Here is a 24,218-nt window from a genome sequence, read left to right as displayed (position 1 = left end):
CCCACCCAATGAGATAGGAGACTTTGTAGGGGGTTGGCAGAGGGAAATGTCACATCACAGACAGGAAACGGCATACCAGGGTGTAATGTCTCCAGTAAGAGCCTGACTTTCAACCTAATACTAGTATGTTACTGTTCACAATGTATGTAATATATAATTTAGGTAAATTATCAAGTTATAAAAATATACAATAAAACCTTACAAGAAACTCTGAAATAATTGATGCTTGATAATTCTAAGTAAAGACTATAATAAAAATGCAGTTATTGGCTATATTCCATCAATCCTTTTTAATTCTCTTTGACTTTTTCTCCTGGTCATCTGCTTTCCTTTCTGCAGGTCGCTTCTTCAACCCCTTCATTTTCCTGGTCTGTAGTTTGCTTAGGTCTTGCTTCTGCATATGAATTCTTCCATAAGTTGTACCAAAAGTATCATGAGAGACATTTTTCTTCTTCTTTGGCTATGAAACAAGAATATATAAATATATATTTAGTTGGGTCTACTACCATGAACTGGTAAAAATCTAGTGTACAACAACTATCATATTAACAATCTCCATTAGTGAGCACACCTTTAATGATACAGAGTCTATAGCTCTACAGCCCTTTCTCCTCAAACTTAGGTATAAACAGATTACTCAGAGCTTGTTAAAATGCCAATTCTAATTCAGTAGGACTATGTGGGATCTGAGAATTCAGCATTTCTAACAATTCTCAGGTAAATTGTCAGACCATATTTTGAGAAGCAACACAACAGACAGCAACACTGTCATGCACTGAGAGGATTTCCTGTGTTTAGCTTAAGGATTATAACTATCATTTCAATCTTTATTGGCATTCCAGAGATGCCATTTCTACTTGCTTTTTAAAACCATTCAAGAGTCAAAACACATTTTATGCAAGTATGGGTTACACATCCTATGCTTGAAATTACATTTTCACAATGCCTAAAATGAGCCCCATTTTTGCTGAAAACTGGCAGTCTTGACTACCAGGAAGCTCTCAGCAACACCTGATGCCTGGTTTCTACAATTTTATTATCAATTATGGTTGGCTTATTTGCTTCTTCCTCCTTTCTTTGGCTCTGAGAGTCTAATTTTTTTCTTTGAGAGTCTAATTTTATCTATTTTATTGACCTCTTTATGTATGCTCTTCAATATAATATGCCACAAATCCTTTTTTGGAAAGAAGAATGGAATATACAAATAAACATGGCACCCATCTACAAGTCATGTACCTTGAGGGCTTTGGGCATTTTCATAGATAACTTATAAAGGTCATCTGATGCTAGGTGTGTCCTCCTCAGAACCAGATCCAATGAGGGTCCCATCTCTTCCAATTCAATCCGAGGTGTTCTGCAGCCAGATTTCTTCAACAGCAACCTTTATGAAATAGCAAAAAAGAAATGTTGCTTTGACTTTGATAAAAGTCCCACCCCACCCCTGCAAATATTTTTGTTCTAGAAGATTACAGTTCCATAAAATATCATAAAATGTTTAGAAAGGTTAAGCTTAAAGACTTCCCTGGCAGTCCAGTGGTTAAGACTCTGCGCTTCCAATGCAGGGGGAATGGGTTTGATCCCTTGTCAGGGAACTAATATCCCAGATGCCACATGGCATGGTCAAAAAGATTTTTAAAAAAAAGAAAAGAAAAGGAAAGGCTAAGCCTTAATACTTTATATACTTAGACCAAGTATTTTCTTTTTCTTAAATAAATTTATTTATTTTATTTATTTATTTTTGGCTGCACTGGGCCTTCGTTGCTGCTTGCAGGCTTTCTCTAGTTGCAGCGAGCAGGGTCTACTCTTCATTGCGGTGCGCGGCTTCTCGTTGCAGTGGCTACTCTTGTTGCGGAGCACGGGCTCTAGGTGCATGGGCTTCAGTAGTTGTGGCATGTGGGCTCAGTAGTTGTGGCTTGCAGGCTCTAGAGCGCAGGCTCAGTAGCTGTGGTGCATGGGCTTAGTTGCTCTGCGGCATGTGGGATCTTCCCGCACCAGGGCTCGAACCTGTGTCCCCTGCATTGGTAGGCGGATTCTTAACCACTGAGCCACCAGGGACGCCCCAAGACCAAGTATTTTCTTTAGTCTACTTATTTTCAAAAATAAAACATAAGAGGATGCAATATTGTTGAGAAACAGCAGGTGATACAGTTCTAAGAAGTGGAATCCTTTGATTTGACTTCTTCATCTTACGCAAGATTTACATGATTATAAAAAAATCTTTAACTGGGTTTTTGAAACATTATATTACATGATTGATTAACAAATTCTTATTTCTCTAAGACCTATTCAGAATCAACTTTTCTCCATAGCACAGACATTTACTGATCTCTATAAATTGGAATGAACTTAATAAAACAAAACCACAACTTTCTGGATACCATATGTCCAAGTAGCTCTGGATTTGAAAGCATATGAAGGATACAATGGGGAGGAAGGGAGACTCACAAATTCTTTTTTTGTGAGAGATACCACAAGAACTGCTCAAAGACCTGAAGATTATTTGAGTTAAAAGACTCAATTTGTTACTGTGGCCAGATCTCCATACGGGGAAAAAAAAGGACTAAATAATAATGTTTTAAAAAGATCAGCCTTTTCACATAAAAGCCGGAGTGTGAAAAGAGGCAACAAGTGACATGAGAGAAGAGAAAGAACAGAAGAGGAAAGCAGAGTAAAGAATACCCAGGAGGGCTTCCTTGGTGGCGCAGTGGTTGGGAGTCCGCCTGCCGATGCAGGGGACGCGGGTTTGTGCCCTGGTCCGGGAGGATCCCGCATGCCACGGAGCGGCTGGGTCCGTGAGCCATGGCCGTTGAGCCTGCGCGTCCGGAGCCTGTGTTCCGCAACGGGAGAGGCCACAACAGTGAGAGGCCCACATACCGCAAAAAAAAAAAAAAAGAATACCCAGGAGAGCAGCAAACACCAGGAAGCAGGAGTGAGAGTGCAAAAGCTTGTTAACAGCCGTGCATCACATGAAGACAACCAATCAATACAGTCCATTCACGGGAGGTGCATTTACTGGCTATGGAAGAGTCATAATGATAGATACGTTGTATCAGACACAGTAATTTATACCAAATTAAACAAGGCAAAAAAAAACACACACACACAAAAAAAGCACAACCTACAACCTAGGATATGTAAAGAGCAGAAATGTTAAACAAAGAAACAAAAAGATACTAACATTATAAGATCAAATAAATATTAGTATGGGGCTTGAAGGGAACAAGCACAGGGAAAAAGAACCTAAACAAGGGTCTTTAGGTCACTCTCCTCACAGTGGTTCCAGGAGAAGAGACCTGAGAGAAGGCCTATCTCAGGCCTACCGTAAGGGAAAACATTTTTAGGAGCTTAAGTTGGCTAACATCATGGCATCTTCCCTAATACCTAATTCACGCATATGCGGTCAGTGACCATTTGATCTTTTATATCACAGGTACTTATGCAGTTGCATCCACATGTTCAGTACCTCCAAATAAATGATATCTACCATGCTGAACTCATATCGAGACTAAATCTTGGGAATTCCCTGGCGGTCTAGTGGTTAGGACTCCACAACTCCACTGCAGGGGGCACGGGCTCACTCCCTGGTCAGGGAACTAAGATCCCGCATGCTATATGGTATGGCCAAAAAAAGAAAAGAAAAAGAAAAAAAGGAAAAAAAAAAGACTAAATCTTGATTAATATATTGTGTTCAGTAGATTACTTTAAAAAAAAAAATCAAGCGGGCTTCCCTGGTGGCGCAGTGGTTGAGAGTCCACCTGCCGATGCAGGGGACACAGGTTCGTGCCCCGGTCTGGGAAGATCCCACATGCCGCGGAGCGGCTGGGCCCGTGAGCCACGGCCGCTGAGCCTGCACGTCCGGAGCCTGTGCTCCGCAACGGGAGAGGCCACAACAGTGAGAGGCCCGCGTACCGCAAAAAAAAAAAAAAAAAAAAAAAATCAAGGAAATCACATACATAAAATATCAATGAAAAAAAATTTTCTACCACTTAGGATGCTAATTTTCAACTAAATGGAGAACTTGTCAATCCAGAACAGTTCATGTATCTTTTTATTTATGTAAGTGCCCTCCTAACGAAGTAAATCTTTTGAGCAGTATAGAAAATTTTTTCCAAGTAACTACATATAACTACATATGTTGCTATTTACTGAAGAATTAAGTTACAGTGCCATACTGCCTGTGTAGATGATCTTATCTTAATCACTTCACTGAATATGTTCACTATTCTATTTGATAGAAATAAAAGGAAACTTTCTCCAGTTATCAGTTCTCTTCATATGGTTTCTCGTGATAGGGCTATCATCTTTTCTTTTTATTAACAGCTTTTAACAGTGAAATCTAGAATCTAAAATCATTGGGACTTCCCTGGTGGTCCATCAGTTAAGACTTTGTACTCCCAATGCAGGGGGCCTGGGTTCGATCCCTGGAAGGGGGACTAGATCCCGCATGTCACAACTAAAAGATCCCACATGCCTCAACGAAGATCCCACACACTGCAACTAAGACCTGGTGGGAAGGAGGGAGGGAAGGAAGGAGGGAAGGAGGAAAGGAAGGAAGGAAGGAAGGAAAGAACAAACGAACGGAAAGCTTAAAAAAAATCAATTGTTAATCCTTAAAAAAAAAACAACCTGTTTACTCTTTCTCAGAGGAAATGTATTAATAGAGAATTTATAAAGGATTTTTGTGATTATGCTAAGGAAAATGAACAGTCTATTAAACATCGACTCTAAAAAAACAAAATGAAAGCCATTTCCTTTACCCTCAATGCCATCATAGACACTGCACTTCTTTTTAAAGACAGACATTTTGATTCCAGGCTTTCGTATCTCCAGCCAAATATCTATTGCCCAGAACCTTTACACCCCATGTAAATCTCCATTTCAGATCTTAACCTCAAGCTCTGTTTGTTTTGTTTCCCTATAAGCTCTAAATCAAAAGTGACATTCAGTTCTGCAAGACTACATGGTATAAGATGCAGGGACACAAAGACAAACAGAACTCAGTACCTTCCCTCTCAGAGTGGGTTTAGGCTACCAGATATGTTAATTGGTAATTTCTATAATATATTTAAATATGATTTGCCTATTTCTTGACAAAGACTGGCATTACCACTCTTGTTTAAATTGCAATTTCCTTATTTTTCTCCCTTCCATATCCCTCTCTTCTGTTGACATTCTGTTTTCATTACTTAACTCCTTGCCTAGAATGTTGTGTTTGCTTTTTAAGGTATGCTAATACTTCCTGCTTTGCATATTTCTCCCCATAAAACCTACCCAATGCCATGGCAAAGGCATACGTGGCAGTTACTAAAGATCTTCAGTTTCATACTAATAGCTCTGGCCCTATAGTGAATAAAATTCTCCAAGGAATTAATTATTATAGGATATACAGGCAGGTGCCAGTAACACTATGATTTATTTCCCCAAAAGAGGAAAGGTCAAAGGTTCTATTAATGTAATTCCATGCTCAGAGTTCCTTTCATACAAGAAGCTCAAAACCATTTTATAAGCCTTATTGATCTTCACAAATTAATAAGTGTCAATATTAACTACTACCTTTAACCAACTGCCTAAGGGCTGGTTGGAAGAGGGCAGGACACCCAAGAGCAGCCTGTGAGAATGCCTGAGGAGCCACACTAGGTCAGACACACTTCTCTGGCACATTCCCACCTCTATCTGCACCCCTCTCCCTCTCATAAAGGAGAATTATCCATCTCAGAGGGACCTCAGAATTACCTATATGATACCACTACACTTTGCAAAGGAAAAACAGGGGCCCTGAGGAGTGACTTGCCCATGTCATGTGGCAAAGCCTGGCACAGAGCCAGGTCACTAGGCTCAGAGGTGATGCTCATTTCTGGGACCACCTCTTCCTTCCCCTCCCAAGCAGAGCACAGCCCTTGGAGGCTAAGCTAATCCACATCCAGGGATTTTCCCCAGTAGCAGCTCGCTCTCAATCACACTGTCCATTTTCTATTTCAAATCAATAGCTAGCAGGTATTACAGGATATAGATATGAAAACCTGGGATTAAAATTTTACACTAGGGTTTCTGATCTTAAAAATTCAGATCTTGGGACTTCCCTGGTGGTCCAGTGGTTAAGAACCTGCCTTCCAATGCAGGGGACATAGGTTCGATCCCTGGTCAGGGAACTAAGATCCCACATGCCAGAGGGCAACTAAGCCCTGTCACAACTACTAAGCCCATGGGCCTCAACTAGAGAGCCCATGTGCTGCAAACTACAGAGCCCATGCACTCTGGAGCCCACGCACCACAACTAGCGAAGCCTGCGTGCTGCAACTGAAAGATCCTGCATGGCGCAAAGAAGACCCCAAGTGCCGCAGCTAAGTCCTGATGCAGCCATACATAAATAAATAAATAAATAAATAAATAAAATAATTTCGTAAAAAATTCAAATCTTTTTTTCATTATGGTAGATGCCATGCTAACCTAACAGTGATTCCAGCAATTACATACTTCTTAAAGTAAGTGGACAGACAAATATGTGTAGTTACACTGCCTATTTATCCTTGTTCTTAAGCCTGATTTGCTAATTTTTTGTCCATTTTGCTTTATTTTCTCTGTGTTTTCTTTCTTTCTTTACAAATTTATCTTTCTTTTCACTAAATACAAGTTCTGATACAAGAGAATACATCCTTTGAAATTGTTCACCATGAGTTTTAGATTATTGTTATTATTCATTTCTCATTCTCAAAGACTTTTATCTTTATATTTTTAGCTCCTTTGTATCTCAGGGTCTCCTTGTTTAACATAAGTTTTCAAAAAGATTTTTTTTTGTTAGTGATTTTTCATCTTTTATATCTTGCTCTATAAATAGGAGTCACCTTCATAATATTCTTAACTGCCCCAAAATCAAGTTTGGAAATGCAAACAACAGATTATAGGGACTTTCCATCTCAACTAGTTAAAAATGATCATAAAATTATTATTTAAATGAGAAAAAAATTATTTTTTTGCCCGTTATTATTTATTTATTTATTTATTTATTTATTTTTTTGGTGGTATGGCGGCCTCTCACTGCTGTGGCCTCTCCTATCGCGGAGCACAAGCTCCGGACGCGCAGGCCCAGCGGCCATGGCTCACGGGCCCAGCCGCTCCACGGCATGTGGGATCCTCCCGGACCGGGGCACGAACCCGCGTCCCCTGCATCGGCAGGAGGACTCCCAACCACTGCGCCACCAGGGAAGCCCCCGTTATTATTTAAATGAGGAAAAAATAGAAAAATAGAAATGGTGGTACCACTCATGTGGTGAAAAGAACTGAGCATCTCTGACTCCATACAGTTGAGACAAAGATGGAAATTACTAACAAAAAAAGAGGTGATTACTTAGTTTATTTGGATGTTCACTGGACACAAGCTGGTCAACCATGTATTCCATTATGATAAAAAACAAAATTAAAACCATGGATGAAATGCTGAAGTCCACGAATGGTTGCACAAATGGCACCACTGCACGAAGACACTGTCAACACTGGGCTGTCGGCGCTCAGGCTGCACTGCCACGCCACAGCGCGAAGCAGACGTCAGGCTGAATTCAATGTACCAAGGGAGGCAGTTAGTGGGAGTCAATGTATTCTCTAGGAAAGTGTGCGCTCCATCAATCCGCGCTAACACTTTATTTTAAATAAGGAAAAAAACAAGTCATGCTTACCTCAAAAAGCAGTTGCAGCATGTCATTAAGGTTTTTATGAAAACAGAATGTGCTTGTTAGGATTTATATTTATATTGTGGTGGGGGTACAGGTAGAGGCCTGGGCTGGAGAAAGAAGGTAAAATGAATCTAGCCACTGAATCTTCTTATTACTTTCAGACTCCATTTTTTAGACTCAGGACTTTGAGATTTGCTTTGGCTGGGCTAAGACTTGTGGCTTGGCGCTCTAAATTTAGTCAAGAAAAACAGGGAGATACTGCATAAAAGTATGGCGAGTCAGGACTGAATAAGCGTTCTAAGCTCAGAGGGAGTGTAGCGTTTGATGCCCCAGGGCCCTGGAAAAGCAGGGTTTCCGGGAGGCAGAAGTTAGCAGGGGAGTGACAGACCTGAGGATCAGCACAGAGCTACTTTGTCACTGCTATTCTGCAAACTCTCCAAATAAACTTTTGGCCAGACACCAATTCTAAGTCTGAGCTCTATAAAACAGTCACACTAAAATGCTAACCCTGAGGATTAACAAAAACATGTTAAGAAATGCACTTACTTATAGCTTCGAAAGTAAATCTTCCCATTCAGTGCAGTGAAGTGCAGAACATACTCTAAACCAGCCAGGCGGACATTTGATACTGTGGGGCCTCTGAAGAAATCTAAAAGCACACATCAGGTTGTTTAAAAAAAAAAAAAAAAAAAGATTACCATACCTTTAAAATTCAGTTACAAATCAGCTGCGTTCTAAACGCAACTCTCTGTATCTTATCTAAAAAGCAGCACAAAAACTGATGCCTGAAAAATCTGATGGTCCCGCCCCTCTACCATTTAATCTCATGACTGTATTTCTGTTTAGTTCACTGAGCCATGTAATTTTTCAGTTTTGCAGTTCTCCCTCTAAGCCAATGCTCAGCACCAGAGTATAACAGGTTTATTGTGAATAGTAACTTTTTAGAAAATGTAAAACAAGGTATAAAATTTTAATCAACTAAGACAGATAGGTTAAGATGGCAAAAGTCTATAAAAACGGCTGTTCAAACTTTGACTATTAAATTGAACTAGTGTTTGTTATATGGCAGACGCCAACAAGCAAGAAAATTCTAACAAGGAATCTCAATTATACGAGCAAAGAAAAGCTATCTAGTGTCAAAGTCAGAAAAGAACCATCAAGATCAATGAGTAGACTGTTTTCCCACAGAGTGGTAATAATACCCAAGTGGCACATATGAGATAATTTTAAATGATACACAGACAGATATAATCTACAATGCATTATTTATGTTACCATACACCATTTTCCATTGAGAGTAGGGACATAAAATTTCCTTTTAAAAAGAGGAGTCAATTTAAAGAAAAATCTCCAGTGAACAATGCTATGGATACTACACGGACATGGCTAATGTCATGAAGGTGGCATATGAATGAAAAGAGTTTGGAAAACAGCAAACAAGTTTGGTCACCTCATTTTACAGATAAAAAGATTGAACTTGGGGGGAGGCTAAATGGGAACACACGAATAACATCTAGTTAAGAAAAAGTTATGCATAAAGGGTCATCCAAATTAATTACTTAGGAAGAGGTGCCCTAAGACAGGTGATGTCATAAACAGGAAATATATCTCATTCTGTCCCAATCTATAGCCACTTAGCACTTGCTTCCCTCCTCCCATTAGCTCATAAGATGGGAATTATCTCCATGTGCATGGACATATACATCTTTTATAGTTTTTTTCCTTCTTATAGGTAACTAAAAGAAAATCACATCACTAACATACATAAAGCAGACGTTAAGTGTGCATACCCTTGTACACACCACCCTTCCTTACTACCACAAATAAAAATCCCTTGGGAGTACTTTTATAAACCAAATATGTACTTTTTCAAGGTATTTTGATCTAAAAATTGATTTTAATTAATGAAGAACTTTCCCATAGTTTTGCCAAAACCTGACTCCCCTTCAGTGGCCAAGTTAATAAAGCCCCACTCTCGGTTGTGGCAGCATTACTGAAGTCAGAGTCATTCTGGGGAACAAGATATGTACATTCCAGTCTCCCCTGAAACAGTTTTTGTAATGCAAACCTTACAGGCATGTGCTTTTTCCATAAGCTTTTAAGAAAGAAAAAAAAAAAAAGAATGAAACAAGGTAGAAAGTTTTAAGAACATTGACCCTTACCTCACACCATACACAAAAATTAACTCAAAATGGATCATAAACCTTAATGTAAGATCTAAAGTTATAAGACTTCAAAAAAATATTTATAAGAGGAAAAAAAATCTTTGCAATCTTGGGATAAGCAAAGGTTTCTTAAAACAAAACACTGTATGAACAACCATTAAAGAAAAAAATTGGATAAAGTACACTTCACAAAAATTTAAAACTTCTGCTCTTTAAAAGACATCACTGTTTGCAGATGACATGATACTATACATAGAAAATCCTAAATATGCCACCAAAAAACTACTAGAGTCCATCAATGAATACAGTGAAGTTGCAGGATACAAAATTAATACACAGAAATTTGTTGCATTTCTACACACTAACAGCGCACTGTCAGAGAAATACCTAGGAATAAACCTACCTAGGGAGTTAAAAGACCTATACTTGGAAACCTGTAAGACATGGATGAAAGAAATTGAAGACAACACAAACACATGGAAAGATATACTGTGTTCATGGATTAGAAGAATTAATATTGTTAAAATGACCATAATACTCTATAGATTCAATGCAATCCCTATCAAAATACCAATGGCATAGAACTAGAATAATTTAAAAATGTGTATGGAAACACAAAAGACCCAAATAGTCAAAACAATCTTGAGAAAGAACAGAGCTGGAGGAATCATGCTCCCTGACTTCAGACTACACTACAAAGCCACAGTACTCAAAATAGTATGATACTGGCACAAAAACAGACACATGGATCAATGGAACAGAATAGAGAGCCCAGAAATAAACTCACATACTTAATGTCAATTAATCTATGACAAAGGAAGCAAGCATATACAATGTTGAAAAATCTCTTCGGTAAATGGTGCTAGGAAAACTGGACAGCTACACGTAAAAGAATGAAATCAGAACATTTTCTCACACAATATATAAAAATAAACTCAAAATGCATTAAAGATCTAAATGTAAGACCAAAAACCATAAAACTCCTAGAAGAAAACATAGACAGAAAACTCTTTGACATAAATCGTAGCAATATTTTTTTTGAACCTGTCTCCTAAGGCAAAGGAAACACAAGCAAAAATAAACAAATGGGACCTACTTAAACCTAAAAGCAGAAGACCTGACTAGACATTTTTCCAAAGAACACATACTGATGGCCAACAGGCACATGAAAAGGTGATCAACACTGCTAATCATCAGAAAAATGCTAATCAAAAGCACAATGAGGGGCTTCCCTGGTGGCGCAGTGGTTGAGGGTCCACCTGCCGATGCAGGGGATGCGGGTTCGTGCCCCGGTCCGGGAGGATCCCACATGCCACGGAGCGGCTGGGACCGTGAGCCATGGCCGCTGAGCCTGTGCGTCCGGAGCCTGTGCTCTGCAACGGGAGAGGCTGCAGCAGTGAGAGGCCCGCGTACCGCAAAGAAAAAAAAAAAATTGTGAATCACTATGTTGTACACCTGAAACTTACATAATATTATAAATCAGCTATACCTCAATAAAAAAAAATTTTTTTTTAAAGACACCATTAAAAACAAAAAGGCAAGGGACTTCCCTGGCGGTGCAGTGGTTAAAGACTCCGTGCTTCCACTACAGGGGGAGCGAGTTCGATCCCTGGTTGGGGAACTAAGATCCCACATGCTGCATGGTGTGGCCAATAAATAAATACATAAATCAATAAAACAAAAAGGCAAGCCACAGACCAGGAGAAAATATTCAAAGATTATATGTCAGACAGACAAAAGACTTATCTCTCTCTCTCTCTGTCACACACACACTCTTCCACATTAGTACTCAATAAGACAAATAACCAAATAAAAAAATCAGGCAAAGATCTGAACAGACACTTTACCAAAGATATACAAATGGCCAATAAGCACATGAAAAGATGTTCAACATTATTAGTCACCAGAAAATGCAAACTAAAACTGCAATGCTACCACTCCTTTATCTTGTAGATTTGACTTTGGAAACATATTACTGTCAGTATTCAACACCTATTAGAGTAACTAAAATTAAAAAGAACGGCCTACCAAGTATTGACAAGGAGATGGAGCACCTAAAGTTAGTGGGAATGCAAAATGGTGCAACCATGTTGGAGAACAGCTTGGCAGTTTCTTAAAAATGTTTTAACATAGGGCTTCCCTGGTGGCGCAGTGGTTGAGAATCTGCCTGCCAATGTGGGGGACACGGGTTCGAGCCCTGGTCTGGGAGGATCCCACATGCCGTGCAGCAGCTGGGCCCGTGAGCCACAACTACTGAGCCTGTGCGTCTGGAGTCTGTGCTCCGCAATGAGAGGTCACGACAGTGAGAGGCCCGCGCAAAAAAAAAAAAAAAAAAAGAAAATGTTTAACATACACTATTCAAATGATCCAACCATTCTATTCCTAGGTATTTACCCAAAGGAAATGAAAACATAGGTCCTCACAAAAATTTGTATATAAATGTTCATAGCAGTTCTACTGGTAATAGTTAAAAGCTGGAATCAATCTAAATGTCTATCAACAGATGAAGGTATAAACAAACTGCAGAATAGCTATAAATGGAATACTGCTCAGTTATAAAAAGAAATGGAGGGTTGATACATACAACAACATGAATGAATCTCAAAACAAACTGAGTGAAAGAAGCCAGGCCAAGAAAAGTACATACTGTATGATTCCATTTATCTAAAATTCTGGAAAATGCAAAAATGACAGAAAGCAGATCAATGTTTGCTTAGAATAGAGAAAAATAATGGATTACCAAAGGGCACAGGGAAATTCTGGGGAGTGATGGAAAGGTTCTGTATCTTTATTGCAGTGGTGTTTTAGAGGTATATAAATATGTCAAAATCCATTAAATTTTAAAACTTTAAATATGTGCATTTGGACTTCCCTTGTGGCGCAATGGTTAAGAATCCATCTGCCAATGCAGGGCTCGATCCCTGGTGCAGGAAGATCCCACATGCCGCGGAGCAACTAAGCCTGTGCGCCACAACTACTGAGCCCGTGCTCTAGAGCCCGAGTGCCACAACTACTGCAGCCCGCGCGCCTAGAGCCCATGATCCGCAACAAGAGAAGCCACCGCCTGTGCACTGCATCGAAGAGTAGGCCCCACTCGCTGCAACTAGAGAAAGCCCGTGTGCAGCAACAAAAACCCAACGCAGCCAAAAAATAATTTAAAAAAAAGAATTTAAAAATAAATATGTGCACTTGATTGTACGTAAATCATACCCCAAAAATTGTTTAAAAATAATTTAAAATGAAAAAACTTAATAAAGTTATCCCTAAAAATTGAAAACAAAATGAAATGAACCTGTGTATTGGGCTGAAGGCATAATCATACAGAAAAGGACTGTTTCAAGTGACTTCAAAACACAGTAATTTGACCATATTCCTAATAGGATATATAGACATATAGAACTGCAAAAAAAAAAAAAACACCACACACAAAAAAACAAAACCAAACACCCTCCAGTTGCACTCAATATTCATATTACCAGTAGTAATAATGGTATTTTATTCTGAGACTGTTCTATGTGTAGCACAGTATAAAGTAAATGCATCGTTATGTTGGAGTCATTGAGAACCTGGATTTTCGTCATGGATGAAAGAAGGTACGTATGTGTACATATCCTTCTGTCCTAAATTTGAGTTAGAAGTTTCAGTATGAACTCAGGATATATTTTATCTTAACAAATAAATCTCATAGTTCTGTCCACTGAAAAAGCCTAGAAACAATGACCAACCCAGAAATACTCCCTAGCACACAAAATGTGATTTCTAAAATAATTTCTCACTTAAAAAAACCCCAAGATCCTTATAGAAATAGCTGATTCCAGGACTGGAGCAATTGAAGTACAAGAGGAGTCTAAAACATCAAGGGGGTGATGGATTAAAATGTGTTGAAACTCAGAGCACTGTCAAAAAGGCTGACCCTAAACTGGGCAGGAATGATGGTTGAGGTAAAAAGGGAGATATTACGAGAACAGGGATAAGGAGAAAAACCTGGTTAAACAGAAATAAGGGGGTAGAAGATAAATTGGTTATAATTAGAAGGAAAGCCCCAGTTTGGACATTTTTTCAATGGATCAATTCCAAACAAAAATAACACCTTTAGTGTGACTGTGTCCATGAGTAAAAACACTGGGAAAGGGCACAGGAGGATGACCAGGGTGTTGACGGGAAAGACCTGGGGATGTGCAGTCAGAGAATGGATAAGATACTGATTCTGACACTTACTAACTCTTCACTCTGGACGTAAGTGAGCTGGTCTCAATTTCTTCATCCACAACATGGGAATAATATTACCATAATGAACTGAATGTTTGTTTAAGCTCTAGTGTGACTATATTTGGAAATGAGGCCTCTAAGGAAGTACTTACGGTTAAATGAGGTATGTCATAAGGGTAGGGTCTGCTCCCACAGGATTAGAGTCCATATAAGAGACACCAGAAAACTTAACCCCCTCTTTCCTCTGTCTATCTCCCTCCTTCCCTTCCTCCCCAAGGAAAAGCCTTGTAAGTACAAAGCAAGAAGCCAGCAAGAGAGTCCTCACCAGAAACCTGGACTTCTAGAACTGTGAGAAAATAAATTTCTGTTGCTTATAAGCCCCCCAGTCTATGGTCTTTTGTATGGCATCCCGAGCAGACTAATATAATTATCTCTGTAGAGCTGTAGAAAGGATTAAATTTAACAAATTACCTGACCTAATCTATGGCAGTTATTTTGATTATTATCTGTATTAAAGTGGAATAAGAATTAGGAAATGAGAAAGGTTAAAAAAATTAAAACAATGACCACAGGTGTAGATATGACCACTAATATAGACAAAGGCAATGAAGAAAAAAAAAAAAAAACCCAGTTAGGTAGTTAAGTTAAAGATAGGCTTTAAAGGGACACTTAATAAAACTAACCTATTACTTGATTCATTATCATCTTTATATACAAGGAGTAGTCATACTAAAAAATAATCATAAAAAGTAGGATGGACTGGGAGTTCCATGGCGGACTAGTGGTTAGGATTTGGCGCTTTCACTACTGTGGCTCAGGTTCAATCCCTGGTTCTTTTTGGGGAACTGAGATCCCGCAAGCCACACGGCACAACTAGAATTAAAAAAAAAAAAAAAAAAAAAAAAATTAGGATGGACTGAATCAAAAAATAGGCACTGGTGGGCTTCCCTGGTGGCGCAGTGGTTGGGAGTCTGCCTGCCGATGCGGGGGACGCGGGTTCGTGCCCTGGTCCAGGAGGATCCCACATGCCGCGGAGCGGCTGGGCCCATGAGCCATGGCCGCTGGGCGTGCACATCCGGAGCCTGTGCTCCGCAGCGGGAGAAGCCGCGGCAGTGAAAGGCCCGTGTACCACCCAAAAAAAAAAAAAAGGCATTGGTTTTCTGTAAAGAAAAGCAGGACCTGCTAAGATTAACTACAAATCTATATAATATTTAAAGCAAAAGAGAAGCAAAATTCGAATGAACAAAATGGGTATCTGGCATGAAAACACTGAAGTTAACTTTTCTTTCTGGCCAATTACAAAAAGAAAACAAAAACACAACTTCCAAACAGGAAAAAACCCTTGATAAAATTCTCTTTACCTACTGCTCTACATTATTTCATTTGAACACACAACACAAACCAAGAAGTCTGCAACTTTCGTCTTATTTATATTAACTCAACTTTGCTTAGTGCCAGACAATGTCACTCCATCCTGCTACCTGTCTTTCTTCTTTCTTTATTCCTTTTTGGTTTTCACTCCCTCCCTCTCATTACTGCATTATGTGGTTATTCCTGCCATCTAGTGGAAGCACAAAATAGTAAGATAAAACCATTTAAACAGAAGCAACAAAGCTCTGTTATAACAAATTATAAGTACTTCCCTCACTAATAATAATTATACAGAAGAACGAGGGGAAAAAAGCTGGAAATCTGAGCCAACGCAGTACAAGTACTAGGAATCTTGGCTAAAAAAAACTCCCTTGATGTTTTGGGCTATGTAATATTCAAAGAAATGTTGGTTGCTGTCTTCCATGTATGATCTTTTTTAAATTAATTTATTTTTTTGGCTACGTTGGGTCTTTGTTGCTGTGCGCGGGCTTTCTCTAGTTGAGGTGAGTGGGGGTTACTCTTCGTTGCAGTGCACAGTCTTCTCACTACGGTGGCTTCTCTTGTGGAGCACGGGGTCTAGGTGCGTGGACTTCAGTAGTCGTGGCACGCAGGCTCAGTAGTTGTGGCTCACAGGCTCTAGAGTGCAGGCTCAGTAGTTGTGGTGCATGGGCTTAGCTGCTCCGTGGCATGTGGGATCTTCCCGGACCAGGGATCGAACCTGTGTCCCCTGCATTGGCAGGCCGATTCTTAACCACTGCGTCACCAGGGAACTCTCTTTTCTTTTTTTTTTTTAATTCATGGAAAACAGAGGTAAGAACCTATAGCAAAGACTCTGTAAAGGAATTATTCACCATGGGCAGGATGAAGAGCAGAAGCAGAAAAGCACAGGCTTTGGGTTTTGATTCTGCTTCACCTACTTATAATAGCTCTTAACCTCTCTGAGCCTCCAACTTCCCATGTGTAAAATGAAATGTTACCAAACTCAAGAGCTTTAGTAAGGATTAAACAGGTAACAGTGATAGTTAGTTTTTCAAAAATAGCCATTATGAACAAGAGAAATGAGAAGTCCCGAAAACTGTATTCCTAACAATAAGAGCATAAGTAATCCCAATAAGGAAAAATGAAAGCAATGTGTCTGCCCACAAACCTTCTTTGGTTGGCTCAGATCTGTAAAGAGCATGCATATAATTTATTTATAATATATACCCCACCAACTTTTCAAAAGTCATCTAAGGCAAAGTATATAAAAATCCAAAAGAAGGGCAACCAAAAAAGTTAAGCCATAGCTTGTAAGAATGGTGCAAGAAAAGCTCAAATAGAATAAATTATTTAAACTTTAGAAAATGCCACTGAGTATAAGAAGAGTTCATATCTCTAGGGATGAACTAAATTACCTTCCAGAGTTAGAACAGAGCTGGCAGATGTGATCACACAATATTAAGTATTAGTAACCGTTAAGAAATCATGGAGAACAATAATGCCAGCTTTTCAAAAAAGGAGAGAAAAAGTGGTTTAAAATTGGTAAATTTAACATCAATCTCAGAAAATAACTATATATTGTATATTGGATTTTAAGAAGGTGGCTTGTGAACACATAAAAAGTAATGTAGTCATTAGATAAAACATTAGGAATGAGCAGAGTTCACTAAGAACCGATCACCTTTAGAACAACCTTACAAGGTTTTTTTTGTTTTTTTTTTTTAAATGGAAAAGGGAGGAATGAAATTGGTGGAGATTAAGAAAGCAAGTTATATGGGGTTACAGTGTGAAAAGCCTTGTATATCACACTAAGAAAAACTAATAGAGGTTTTTCCTCCTCTTTTTTTTTTTTTTCTGTACGCGGACCTCTCATTGTTGTGGCCTCTCCCGTCGCGGAGCACAGGCTCCGGACGCACAGGCCCAGCAGCCATGGCTCACAGGCCCAGCCGCTCCGCGGCATGTGGGATCTTCCCGGACCAGGGCACGAACCTATGTCCCCTGCATCGGCAGGCGGACTCTCAACCACTGCGCCACCAGGGAAGCCCTAATAGAGGTTTTTGAATTGGAAGTGGATGATGTATAATAATCTTGAAAATTTAACTTTTCAATTTTCTAAATTTAATTTAATAATGTCAATAATGACAGGAGATGGGTGCAAGCATTAAATAGGTTGGTACCAAAGTTACTATACCATCAAAAAGTAATAATGATCTGTAGAGTATAACATCCTTTTAACTCTCTCCTGCTTCTAGTGGGGAATAAACAAAATAATGAAAAGGAAAAAAAAGAGATCAAAGAGAAAAAGCTGTATATCTAGAGTGAAGTTGCAAAGTGCCACAACCAATGGCAACTCTTAGAATGCCTACCTGAGCTATCCTGCAGATATGTATTAAAATACTTACCAATAAGAAGGCTTTTTAGCCTTCTGTAGTCTTCTGTTACATCAAAGTCATCACCTGCGAATATTAACATGGGTTTTGTTCCCTCCGGACATTTACTATTCTAGGAAATAAAAAAAAGTAATTATTATCAAGTCTAAATTGTTTATATGCTGATTTTAAAGCAGTCAATATTTATATATAGCAGGAGTCCCCAACCCCTGGACTGGTATCGGTCCACAGCCTGTTAGGAACCGGGCCGCACAGCAAGAGGTGAGCGGCAGGCGAGCGAGTGAAGCTTCATCTGCTGCTCCCCATCGCTCGCATTACTGCCTGAACCATTCCCCATCCCCCCATCCATCTGTGGAAAACTTGTCTTCCATGAAACTGGTCCCAGATGCCAAAAAGGTTGGGGACCGCTGATATACAGTGACTCATTTTCACATTTTCTTAACTGTCCTAAAAGTATGTCTATGAATGCTGATTTTATTTGTTTTGGCCACACAGTGTGACATGCAGAATCTTAGTTCCCCAACCAGGAATCGAACCCGTGCCCCCTGCAGTGGAAGCGCAGAGCCTTAACCACTGGACCACCAAGGATGTCCCTATGAACACTGATTTTAGACTTAAAACCAGAGTGGGGATTTTTTAATTTACAGATTTTTATACTAAAAAATAATTTTTCATTCCACTCCCTCTTAGTGCCAAATTAATAAGTGATTAAAGAATGATGTAAGCTACTTTTTATCACTTTCTATGCAAAGAATAAAATAAAAAGCTAAACTTGCTGCAAAACAAACACAGCCCTCTAACAGCCAACATGTCAGAGTCAAAATAAATTTAATTTCTTTGAATTATTTGTAACAATGTGCCTTTCCTACTGTGTCACACCAGCAGTATTTTTAAATGAAAGCTAAACTACCAACTAAACATTCACATGGGAAGCAATATAATGTTACACAAGCTACAGAAAATATGGGCAATTCTCACTCAGCAGGATCGAAGCTCTACTCTAAAAAATATTTTGCCTAGTTCTGGATTTTCTTTTCTTTCTTTTTTTTGGCTGCACCACACAGCTTGTGGGATCTTAGCTTCCACACCAGGGAATGAACCCGAGCCCTCGACAGTGAAAGTGTGGAGTCCTAACACTGGACCGCCAGGGAACTCCCTAGTTCTGGATTTTCTATACCAAAAAGAATGTGAATTTTTGTTTTACCAAAGTGAAAGAAAAAATCAAATAGAAAAAATTCTTTAATTGAAGGGTTAATTTATGGAGGAAGAAGAATCGGTCTGAGCTTCCCACTGATTCTAATATCTCTGCTCTGACACTAATCAAGGATTATCCAAGTGGAGGGGGTGGGGGGAGACAGGACAACAAACAAACAAACAAACATCCTCTGCCCTTGGACCAGAGGTCAAGTGTTGCTTCCCTGTTCACCATGACCACTCTTGACATTCTCTGCTTCCAGTGTGAACCTGAACTGTCTATACTTAGGAGATGGGCCTAAAATCTGTCTGTCTGATTGAGGGCCTGAATAGACCTTCCAGGCCCAATGACTCTTCTGTGTTCCATCTGTGCCCAACTAACCTTTAATTTTAAATCATCTCATTTCTTAGGCTTATTTTATGCAGAATAACCATCCCTAGAATTTTGGTCATCTTAGAAAACAGGCTTCTAGAACAATCACTCTATTTCCTGGTAGCATCTAATCACCTATTGCTTAAGAGTTAACAGAGGGATGAGGCTTGGCAATAAAAGTGGGCAAGTAAGAAAGAAATGCCTGGTAAAGATGTCTTAAAAACGAGGAGGGGGCTTCCCTGGTGGTGCAGTGGTTGAGAGTCTGCCTGCCGATGCAGGGGACACGGGTTCGTGCCCTGGTCCGGGAAGATCCCACATGGCGCGGAGCGGCTGGGCCCATGAGCCATGGCCGCTGAGCCTGTGCGTCCAGAGCCTGTGCTCCGCAACGGGAGAGGCCACAACAGTGAGAGGCCCGTGTACCGCAGAAAAAAAAAAAAAAAAAAAAAACCCGAGGAGGTAGAAATAAAGAAATAAATATGGAAGGCAAGTGCAACAGAACATGCAACTCCAAAACAAACTAAAAATATGAGGTTGTAACCAAATAACGGGGTCAAAGTGAAGGGGACTGGCTAATAGTCTATGTAGGAATTGCCAATGTAAGCACATTCTCATCATTAATGAATTTTATAGTTATGGATATGCTCCATGAGTGAAAATTTAGTATTCAATTTATTTTTATTTTTTTCCCCACACCAAAACAGTACTTTATTTTGTAAATTTTGACCCATTATTACTCCCATGTTATGGTTTTTTCAGCTGTCAAGTGTACAAGGTAAAGAAAAAATTTAGTTAGATGGGGGTTGCACCTGGAAAATAAATTTCTTAAACTCCATATACATGTTTCAAAACTGCTGGGTCCCAAGTCCATCTATGAATCCCTGGGCTGTCAGTATCATGTGCAGCATATTAAAGCTACATTATCTGAATAGCTTATTAATTCTGCATAAATTGGGTCAATCAATGTGTCAGCCTGTAACAGACAGCACACTTTTAACTGAACATGGCAAAATATTCACTCTCTAGAACTTTACATCATCATTTGATGTCAAACAATGAAGCAAATCCCAACAGTATATACAAAAAACAGCTTTGCATTTACAAAAGATTGTTCCCATACTGATTAATCCAGGCAGCTAACTCACTGGTTTATGCAACTTTATTGAAGAAAAATAAATCAATTACTAGCAGAGCTATTAGTTGATCACTCATCTATTGACAACTTGCATCATTTATTCAGTGCTATATTAAACAGTGTACTGGAAGACAGATTAACTAATAGCTCCAAGCCTCCTAACAATTTAAATGAAAATTACAAAATGTTTGAGACCTATTTTGGAATACAAAGGGTGTTTGACTTCCAATTTCCATTCTCTGTAGAACAAGAACAGGTCATTCCTTTATTGACATGCATAAAATACATCACATTTTCTGTCCTGCTGATGCTATAAATTCAATACAAATTTTCCAGCCACGTCAGTTACGAGCATAAAGTATATCATGTAACCTCAAATCTCTAACAGTGGAAGGCTTACACATGAATGGATGCTGCTAGAATAATGCTGCTTCCTTTGATGTGATAACTCAGCATCCATCTCCCTCCCCCTCAGATAATTCTTCAGCATGTTAGAGCAGTGAGGAATGGTTTTAGTCTCATAACCAAGTTAGAGTGAAGACGCTGGCCACATAATACACATACTCTATTTTTAAAAAAATTCTGAATCTTGGGCAACTGTTCTCTTGTAACTACTTTACAGTTTCTAAAAGCAGTTATTGTCCAAAGCTGGAAGGACTTAAGTCTTTTCAGATGAGCATGTGAATGAATGGAGAGAGGTAAACAAAAACTAAAATTAGAAAAGATGAGGTCTGATGGGGGGCAGTCGGATAAGAAAATCAAAAAAGGAACAGTAATTTAAAGTTTATTCCAGCTATAATGCAGGTTATTCTGTCTTTAAGGTAGCATCACATGGCATACTTCTGAGTCTGTTCCCGAGATATTCTGTTGTACTTATCTCTCTCTGTTTCATAGACCCGTGCAATCTCTGGCACTAGAGGGTCATGTGGGTTTGGATCACATAGCAGTGAACAAATGGATAAAAGAACTTTAGAAATAGTTAAAGCAGGAGAAAACTGTGATCTTAGAATATCGAGACAAATGCTGCCATTACTGTTAATATTTGGATGATAAATTCTTGTTGTAAATGCAACCTTAGGTGGTTTGAAGGGGTAGTCTGTAGGAAAATGAACTGTCAAAAGGAATACACCGCCTTGATATGGGCTGTCATTAGGTCCCATAATTGTGGCTTGCCAATGAAACATATCATCCCCAACTGGACCTGCAAAACATTGTGCTGGAGGGTCACGGGCCAAATCACTAAGTTCCTTATTAATCCGTTTCAGCACCATCGTCTGTGCTTTTCACCTGGCTCCTCACTATTTCGGTGTGTGCTCAAAGTTCCGGCCAAAACTCTTGATGATCCCAGTGGCTGGGAAGGATTGTCTCTTGGTCTCACACCAGCTCTACCATACACAGGTGCAGAGGGGCCTCGGCCTCCTCCCCACGCAGCAACTGGTGCCTCCCTGGCCCTACAGGGCTCACGCGCACGACACAGCCCCAAGATCCAGTACTCGACTTAAATGGTTCTTGTTAAGAACACGCCTGCCAAACGCTACTGATTTTGTGGTTCAGTTTAGAAGCTGCACAGTGACGGGGTATTTCTTTGCTTTGGAAGGGAAGTGGAAAGAGCAGAGGGGTTAGCATGCAGGCATCAGCCAGTGCTCACACCCACTAACTGGTAACCATGCTAACAGCAGTGGTACTGCTCATCTCCAGGAATTCACACACAGCCCCAAAGACAACCTGTAATAAACTGTAATAAAATGATGGCATCCATAATAAAGCATCACAGTTGATACAGTTTTCAAAATACCTTTCAATATATTAGATTCATTGGTAAGCATTTTCACATATATCATCTCGTTTGATGTTGTCATACCTGTTTAATACTTGATTGCGATTGTGGGTCAGGGAAGTAACTGACTGTCAGGTCACAAATGCTATCTAAATGAGCAAGAAAGGCCTCAAACCCAAGTGTTCTGCCTCCAAATCCAATCTCACTGTTCTGCCCTGTACCTGAGGAAGGTGGTATAGCTGACCAAGTAGGGATCTGGTAAGAGCCTTTTTTCAAACACACAGGAAACTTAGAAGGCACGTCCTCTTCTTAGGGGAGGCTAGGAAAGGAGTGATTATATATTTGCTATAATTCTTTCAACTATATGAAGACCCATGGACTGAGAACAATTATGTAACTTTCCATTACAAACTTCAATATCCTTTCTTTCAAAGCCCTTCAGTCCTAATCATGGTTATACCATTTACTGTATGTATGACTCTAGGTCACCAGTGGAATTCCTCTGGGTCTCAGTCATCAAATCTATATAACAGGGAAAATAATTTCAGCCTTAGAGGGTAGCTAAGAGGTCTTAAGTGAAATAACGTATTTGATGGACTAGATTAAGCCAGGAGCAGAGGTCTGAGGGAGCAGAAGCCCAGTTGGGATCCAGGAACTGCATTAGGACAGTTTTCTTGCCTTTCTGTTTCATAATCCCATTCAAACAAAGGAGACACAAAGATGCAAGTCCTCAAGGGGAAAAGTGAGCTAGCAATTTGGTTCCCAGCAGCCAAAATACTGTAGGATCAGCCAAAGCTTCCTAGGTTTAAAACAGGGCTCACTTTGAAAATTGTGGGGACTTCCCTGGTGGTGCAGTAGTTACGAATCCGCCTGCCCATTCAGGAGATATGGGTTCGAGCCCTGGTCCAGGAGGATCCCACATGCCACGGAGCAACTAAGCCCGCGCACCACAACTACTGAGCCTGTGCTCTAGAGCCTGCGAGCCACAACTGCTGAGCCCACATGCCACAACTACTGAAGCTCGCGCACCTAGAGCTCGTGCTCCGCAACAAGAGAAGCCACCACAATGAGAAGCCGCGCACCGCAATGAAGAGCAGAACCCCTGCTCACTGCAATTAGAGAAAGCCTGTGTGCAGCAACGAAGACCCAACACGGCCAAAAATAAACAAATAAATAAATAAATACAATTTTTTAAAAAAGAAAGAAACAAAGAAAATTGTGGTATTTCTGAGGTTCCATAAAATGGGTACTGTGATAATTCAGAGGGAGAGGAGAGCATCTCAACTATGGGCCTAGACAAGAGTTAGTAACGACTCTGAAGTCTAATTGCCTACATATGTGTTATACGCTGTAAACATCTCCCTCTTTTTAAAGGTAAAATGAAGTTGTGCTTTTTAGTTTAGAGCACACTAGAATAAAACCAAAGTTCTTTCTTATTTAAGTTACAAAACTGTATCTTTACTCTTTACCACAAGATGTCACTATTGCCCAAGAGCAACATTATAAAATGCTTATTTTTATGATCAGTATCTTACCTTAATATCTTTAAGGGAGACAAACTTCTCGATACCTACTTCAATCATATCCAGCACGTGGTAGTCATACATACGACCTAGAAGGAAAATACATTTTCTTTTAACCATTTATTTCTTCCCAAACAGCTGCCTTATATTCACCTACTTATCTGTGTGTTCAAAATGTCCTAATATCTGCCTCTTTTCTTTCTCCTTAAACCTCCCAAACATGTCTCTTCTTTCTTAAATTTTCAACTCTACCTAGAATGTACTGTTGCAACTTTGGACCTGGAAAGGATCTTAAAAGATCACTTAGCCAAACTCCCTTACTTTACAGAAGAGTAAATAAAGGCCCACAGAGGGTAAAGGGCTTTACCTAAGCCAGTGAGCACGTCAGCCCAAGCCTCAATACACAATACAGGGCAAGGGTTCATTTTCAAATGTATT

At 39.6% G+C, this 24,218-nt stretch overlaps 2 protein-coding genes across 2 annotated transcripts in view; both read right to left on the bottom strand.

The window, feature by feature from the left end:
* Nucleotides 1-271: 271 nt before the first annotated feature.
* The window catches only part of RPF2 (ribosome production factor 2 homolog), a 35,232-nt gene continuing 11,285 nt past the window's right edge, over nt 272-24,218 (bottom strand). The window contains exons 5-9 of the mRNA XM_079716225.1: nt 23,793-23,869; nt 17,794-17,893; nt 8,214-8,316; nt 1,237-1,381; nt 272-460 (exon numbers count right to left, since the gene is read on the bottom strand). Of these exons, the coding sequence (XP_079572351.1) occupies nt 281-460; nt 1,237-1,381; nt 8,214-8,316; nt 17,794-17,893; nt 23,793-23,869 (605 nt within the window). The 3' untranslated portion in view covers nt 272-280. The remainder of the gene's footprint in view (nt 461-1,236; nt 1,382-8,213; nt 8,317-17,793; nt 17,894-23,792; nt 23,870-24,218) is intronic.
* LOC307061600 (ubiquitin-conjugating enzyme E2 D3-like) lies at nt 21,308-21,751 on the bottom strand (the record flags this gene model as incomplete). The annotated part of the gene is made up of 1 exon (XM_079716784.1): nt 21,308-21,751. The coding sequence occupies one exon, from the start codon at nt 21,749-21,751 to the stop codon at nt 21,308-21,310; it is 444 nt and encodes a 147-aa protein (XP_079572910.1).

Source organism: Hyperoodon ampullatus (assembly GCF_949752795.1).
Source record: "Hyperoodon ampullatus genome assembly, chromosome: 12".
Lineage (NCBI taxonomy): Eukaryota > Metazoa > Chordata > Mammalia > Artiodactyla > Ziphiidae > Hyperoodon > Hyperoodon ampullatus.
Note: the sequence above shows the minus strand (reverse complement) of the source record. Positions and strands in the feature narration are given on the sequence as shown.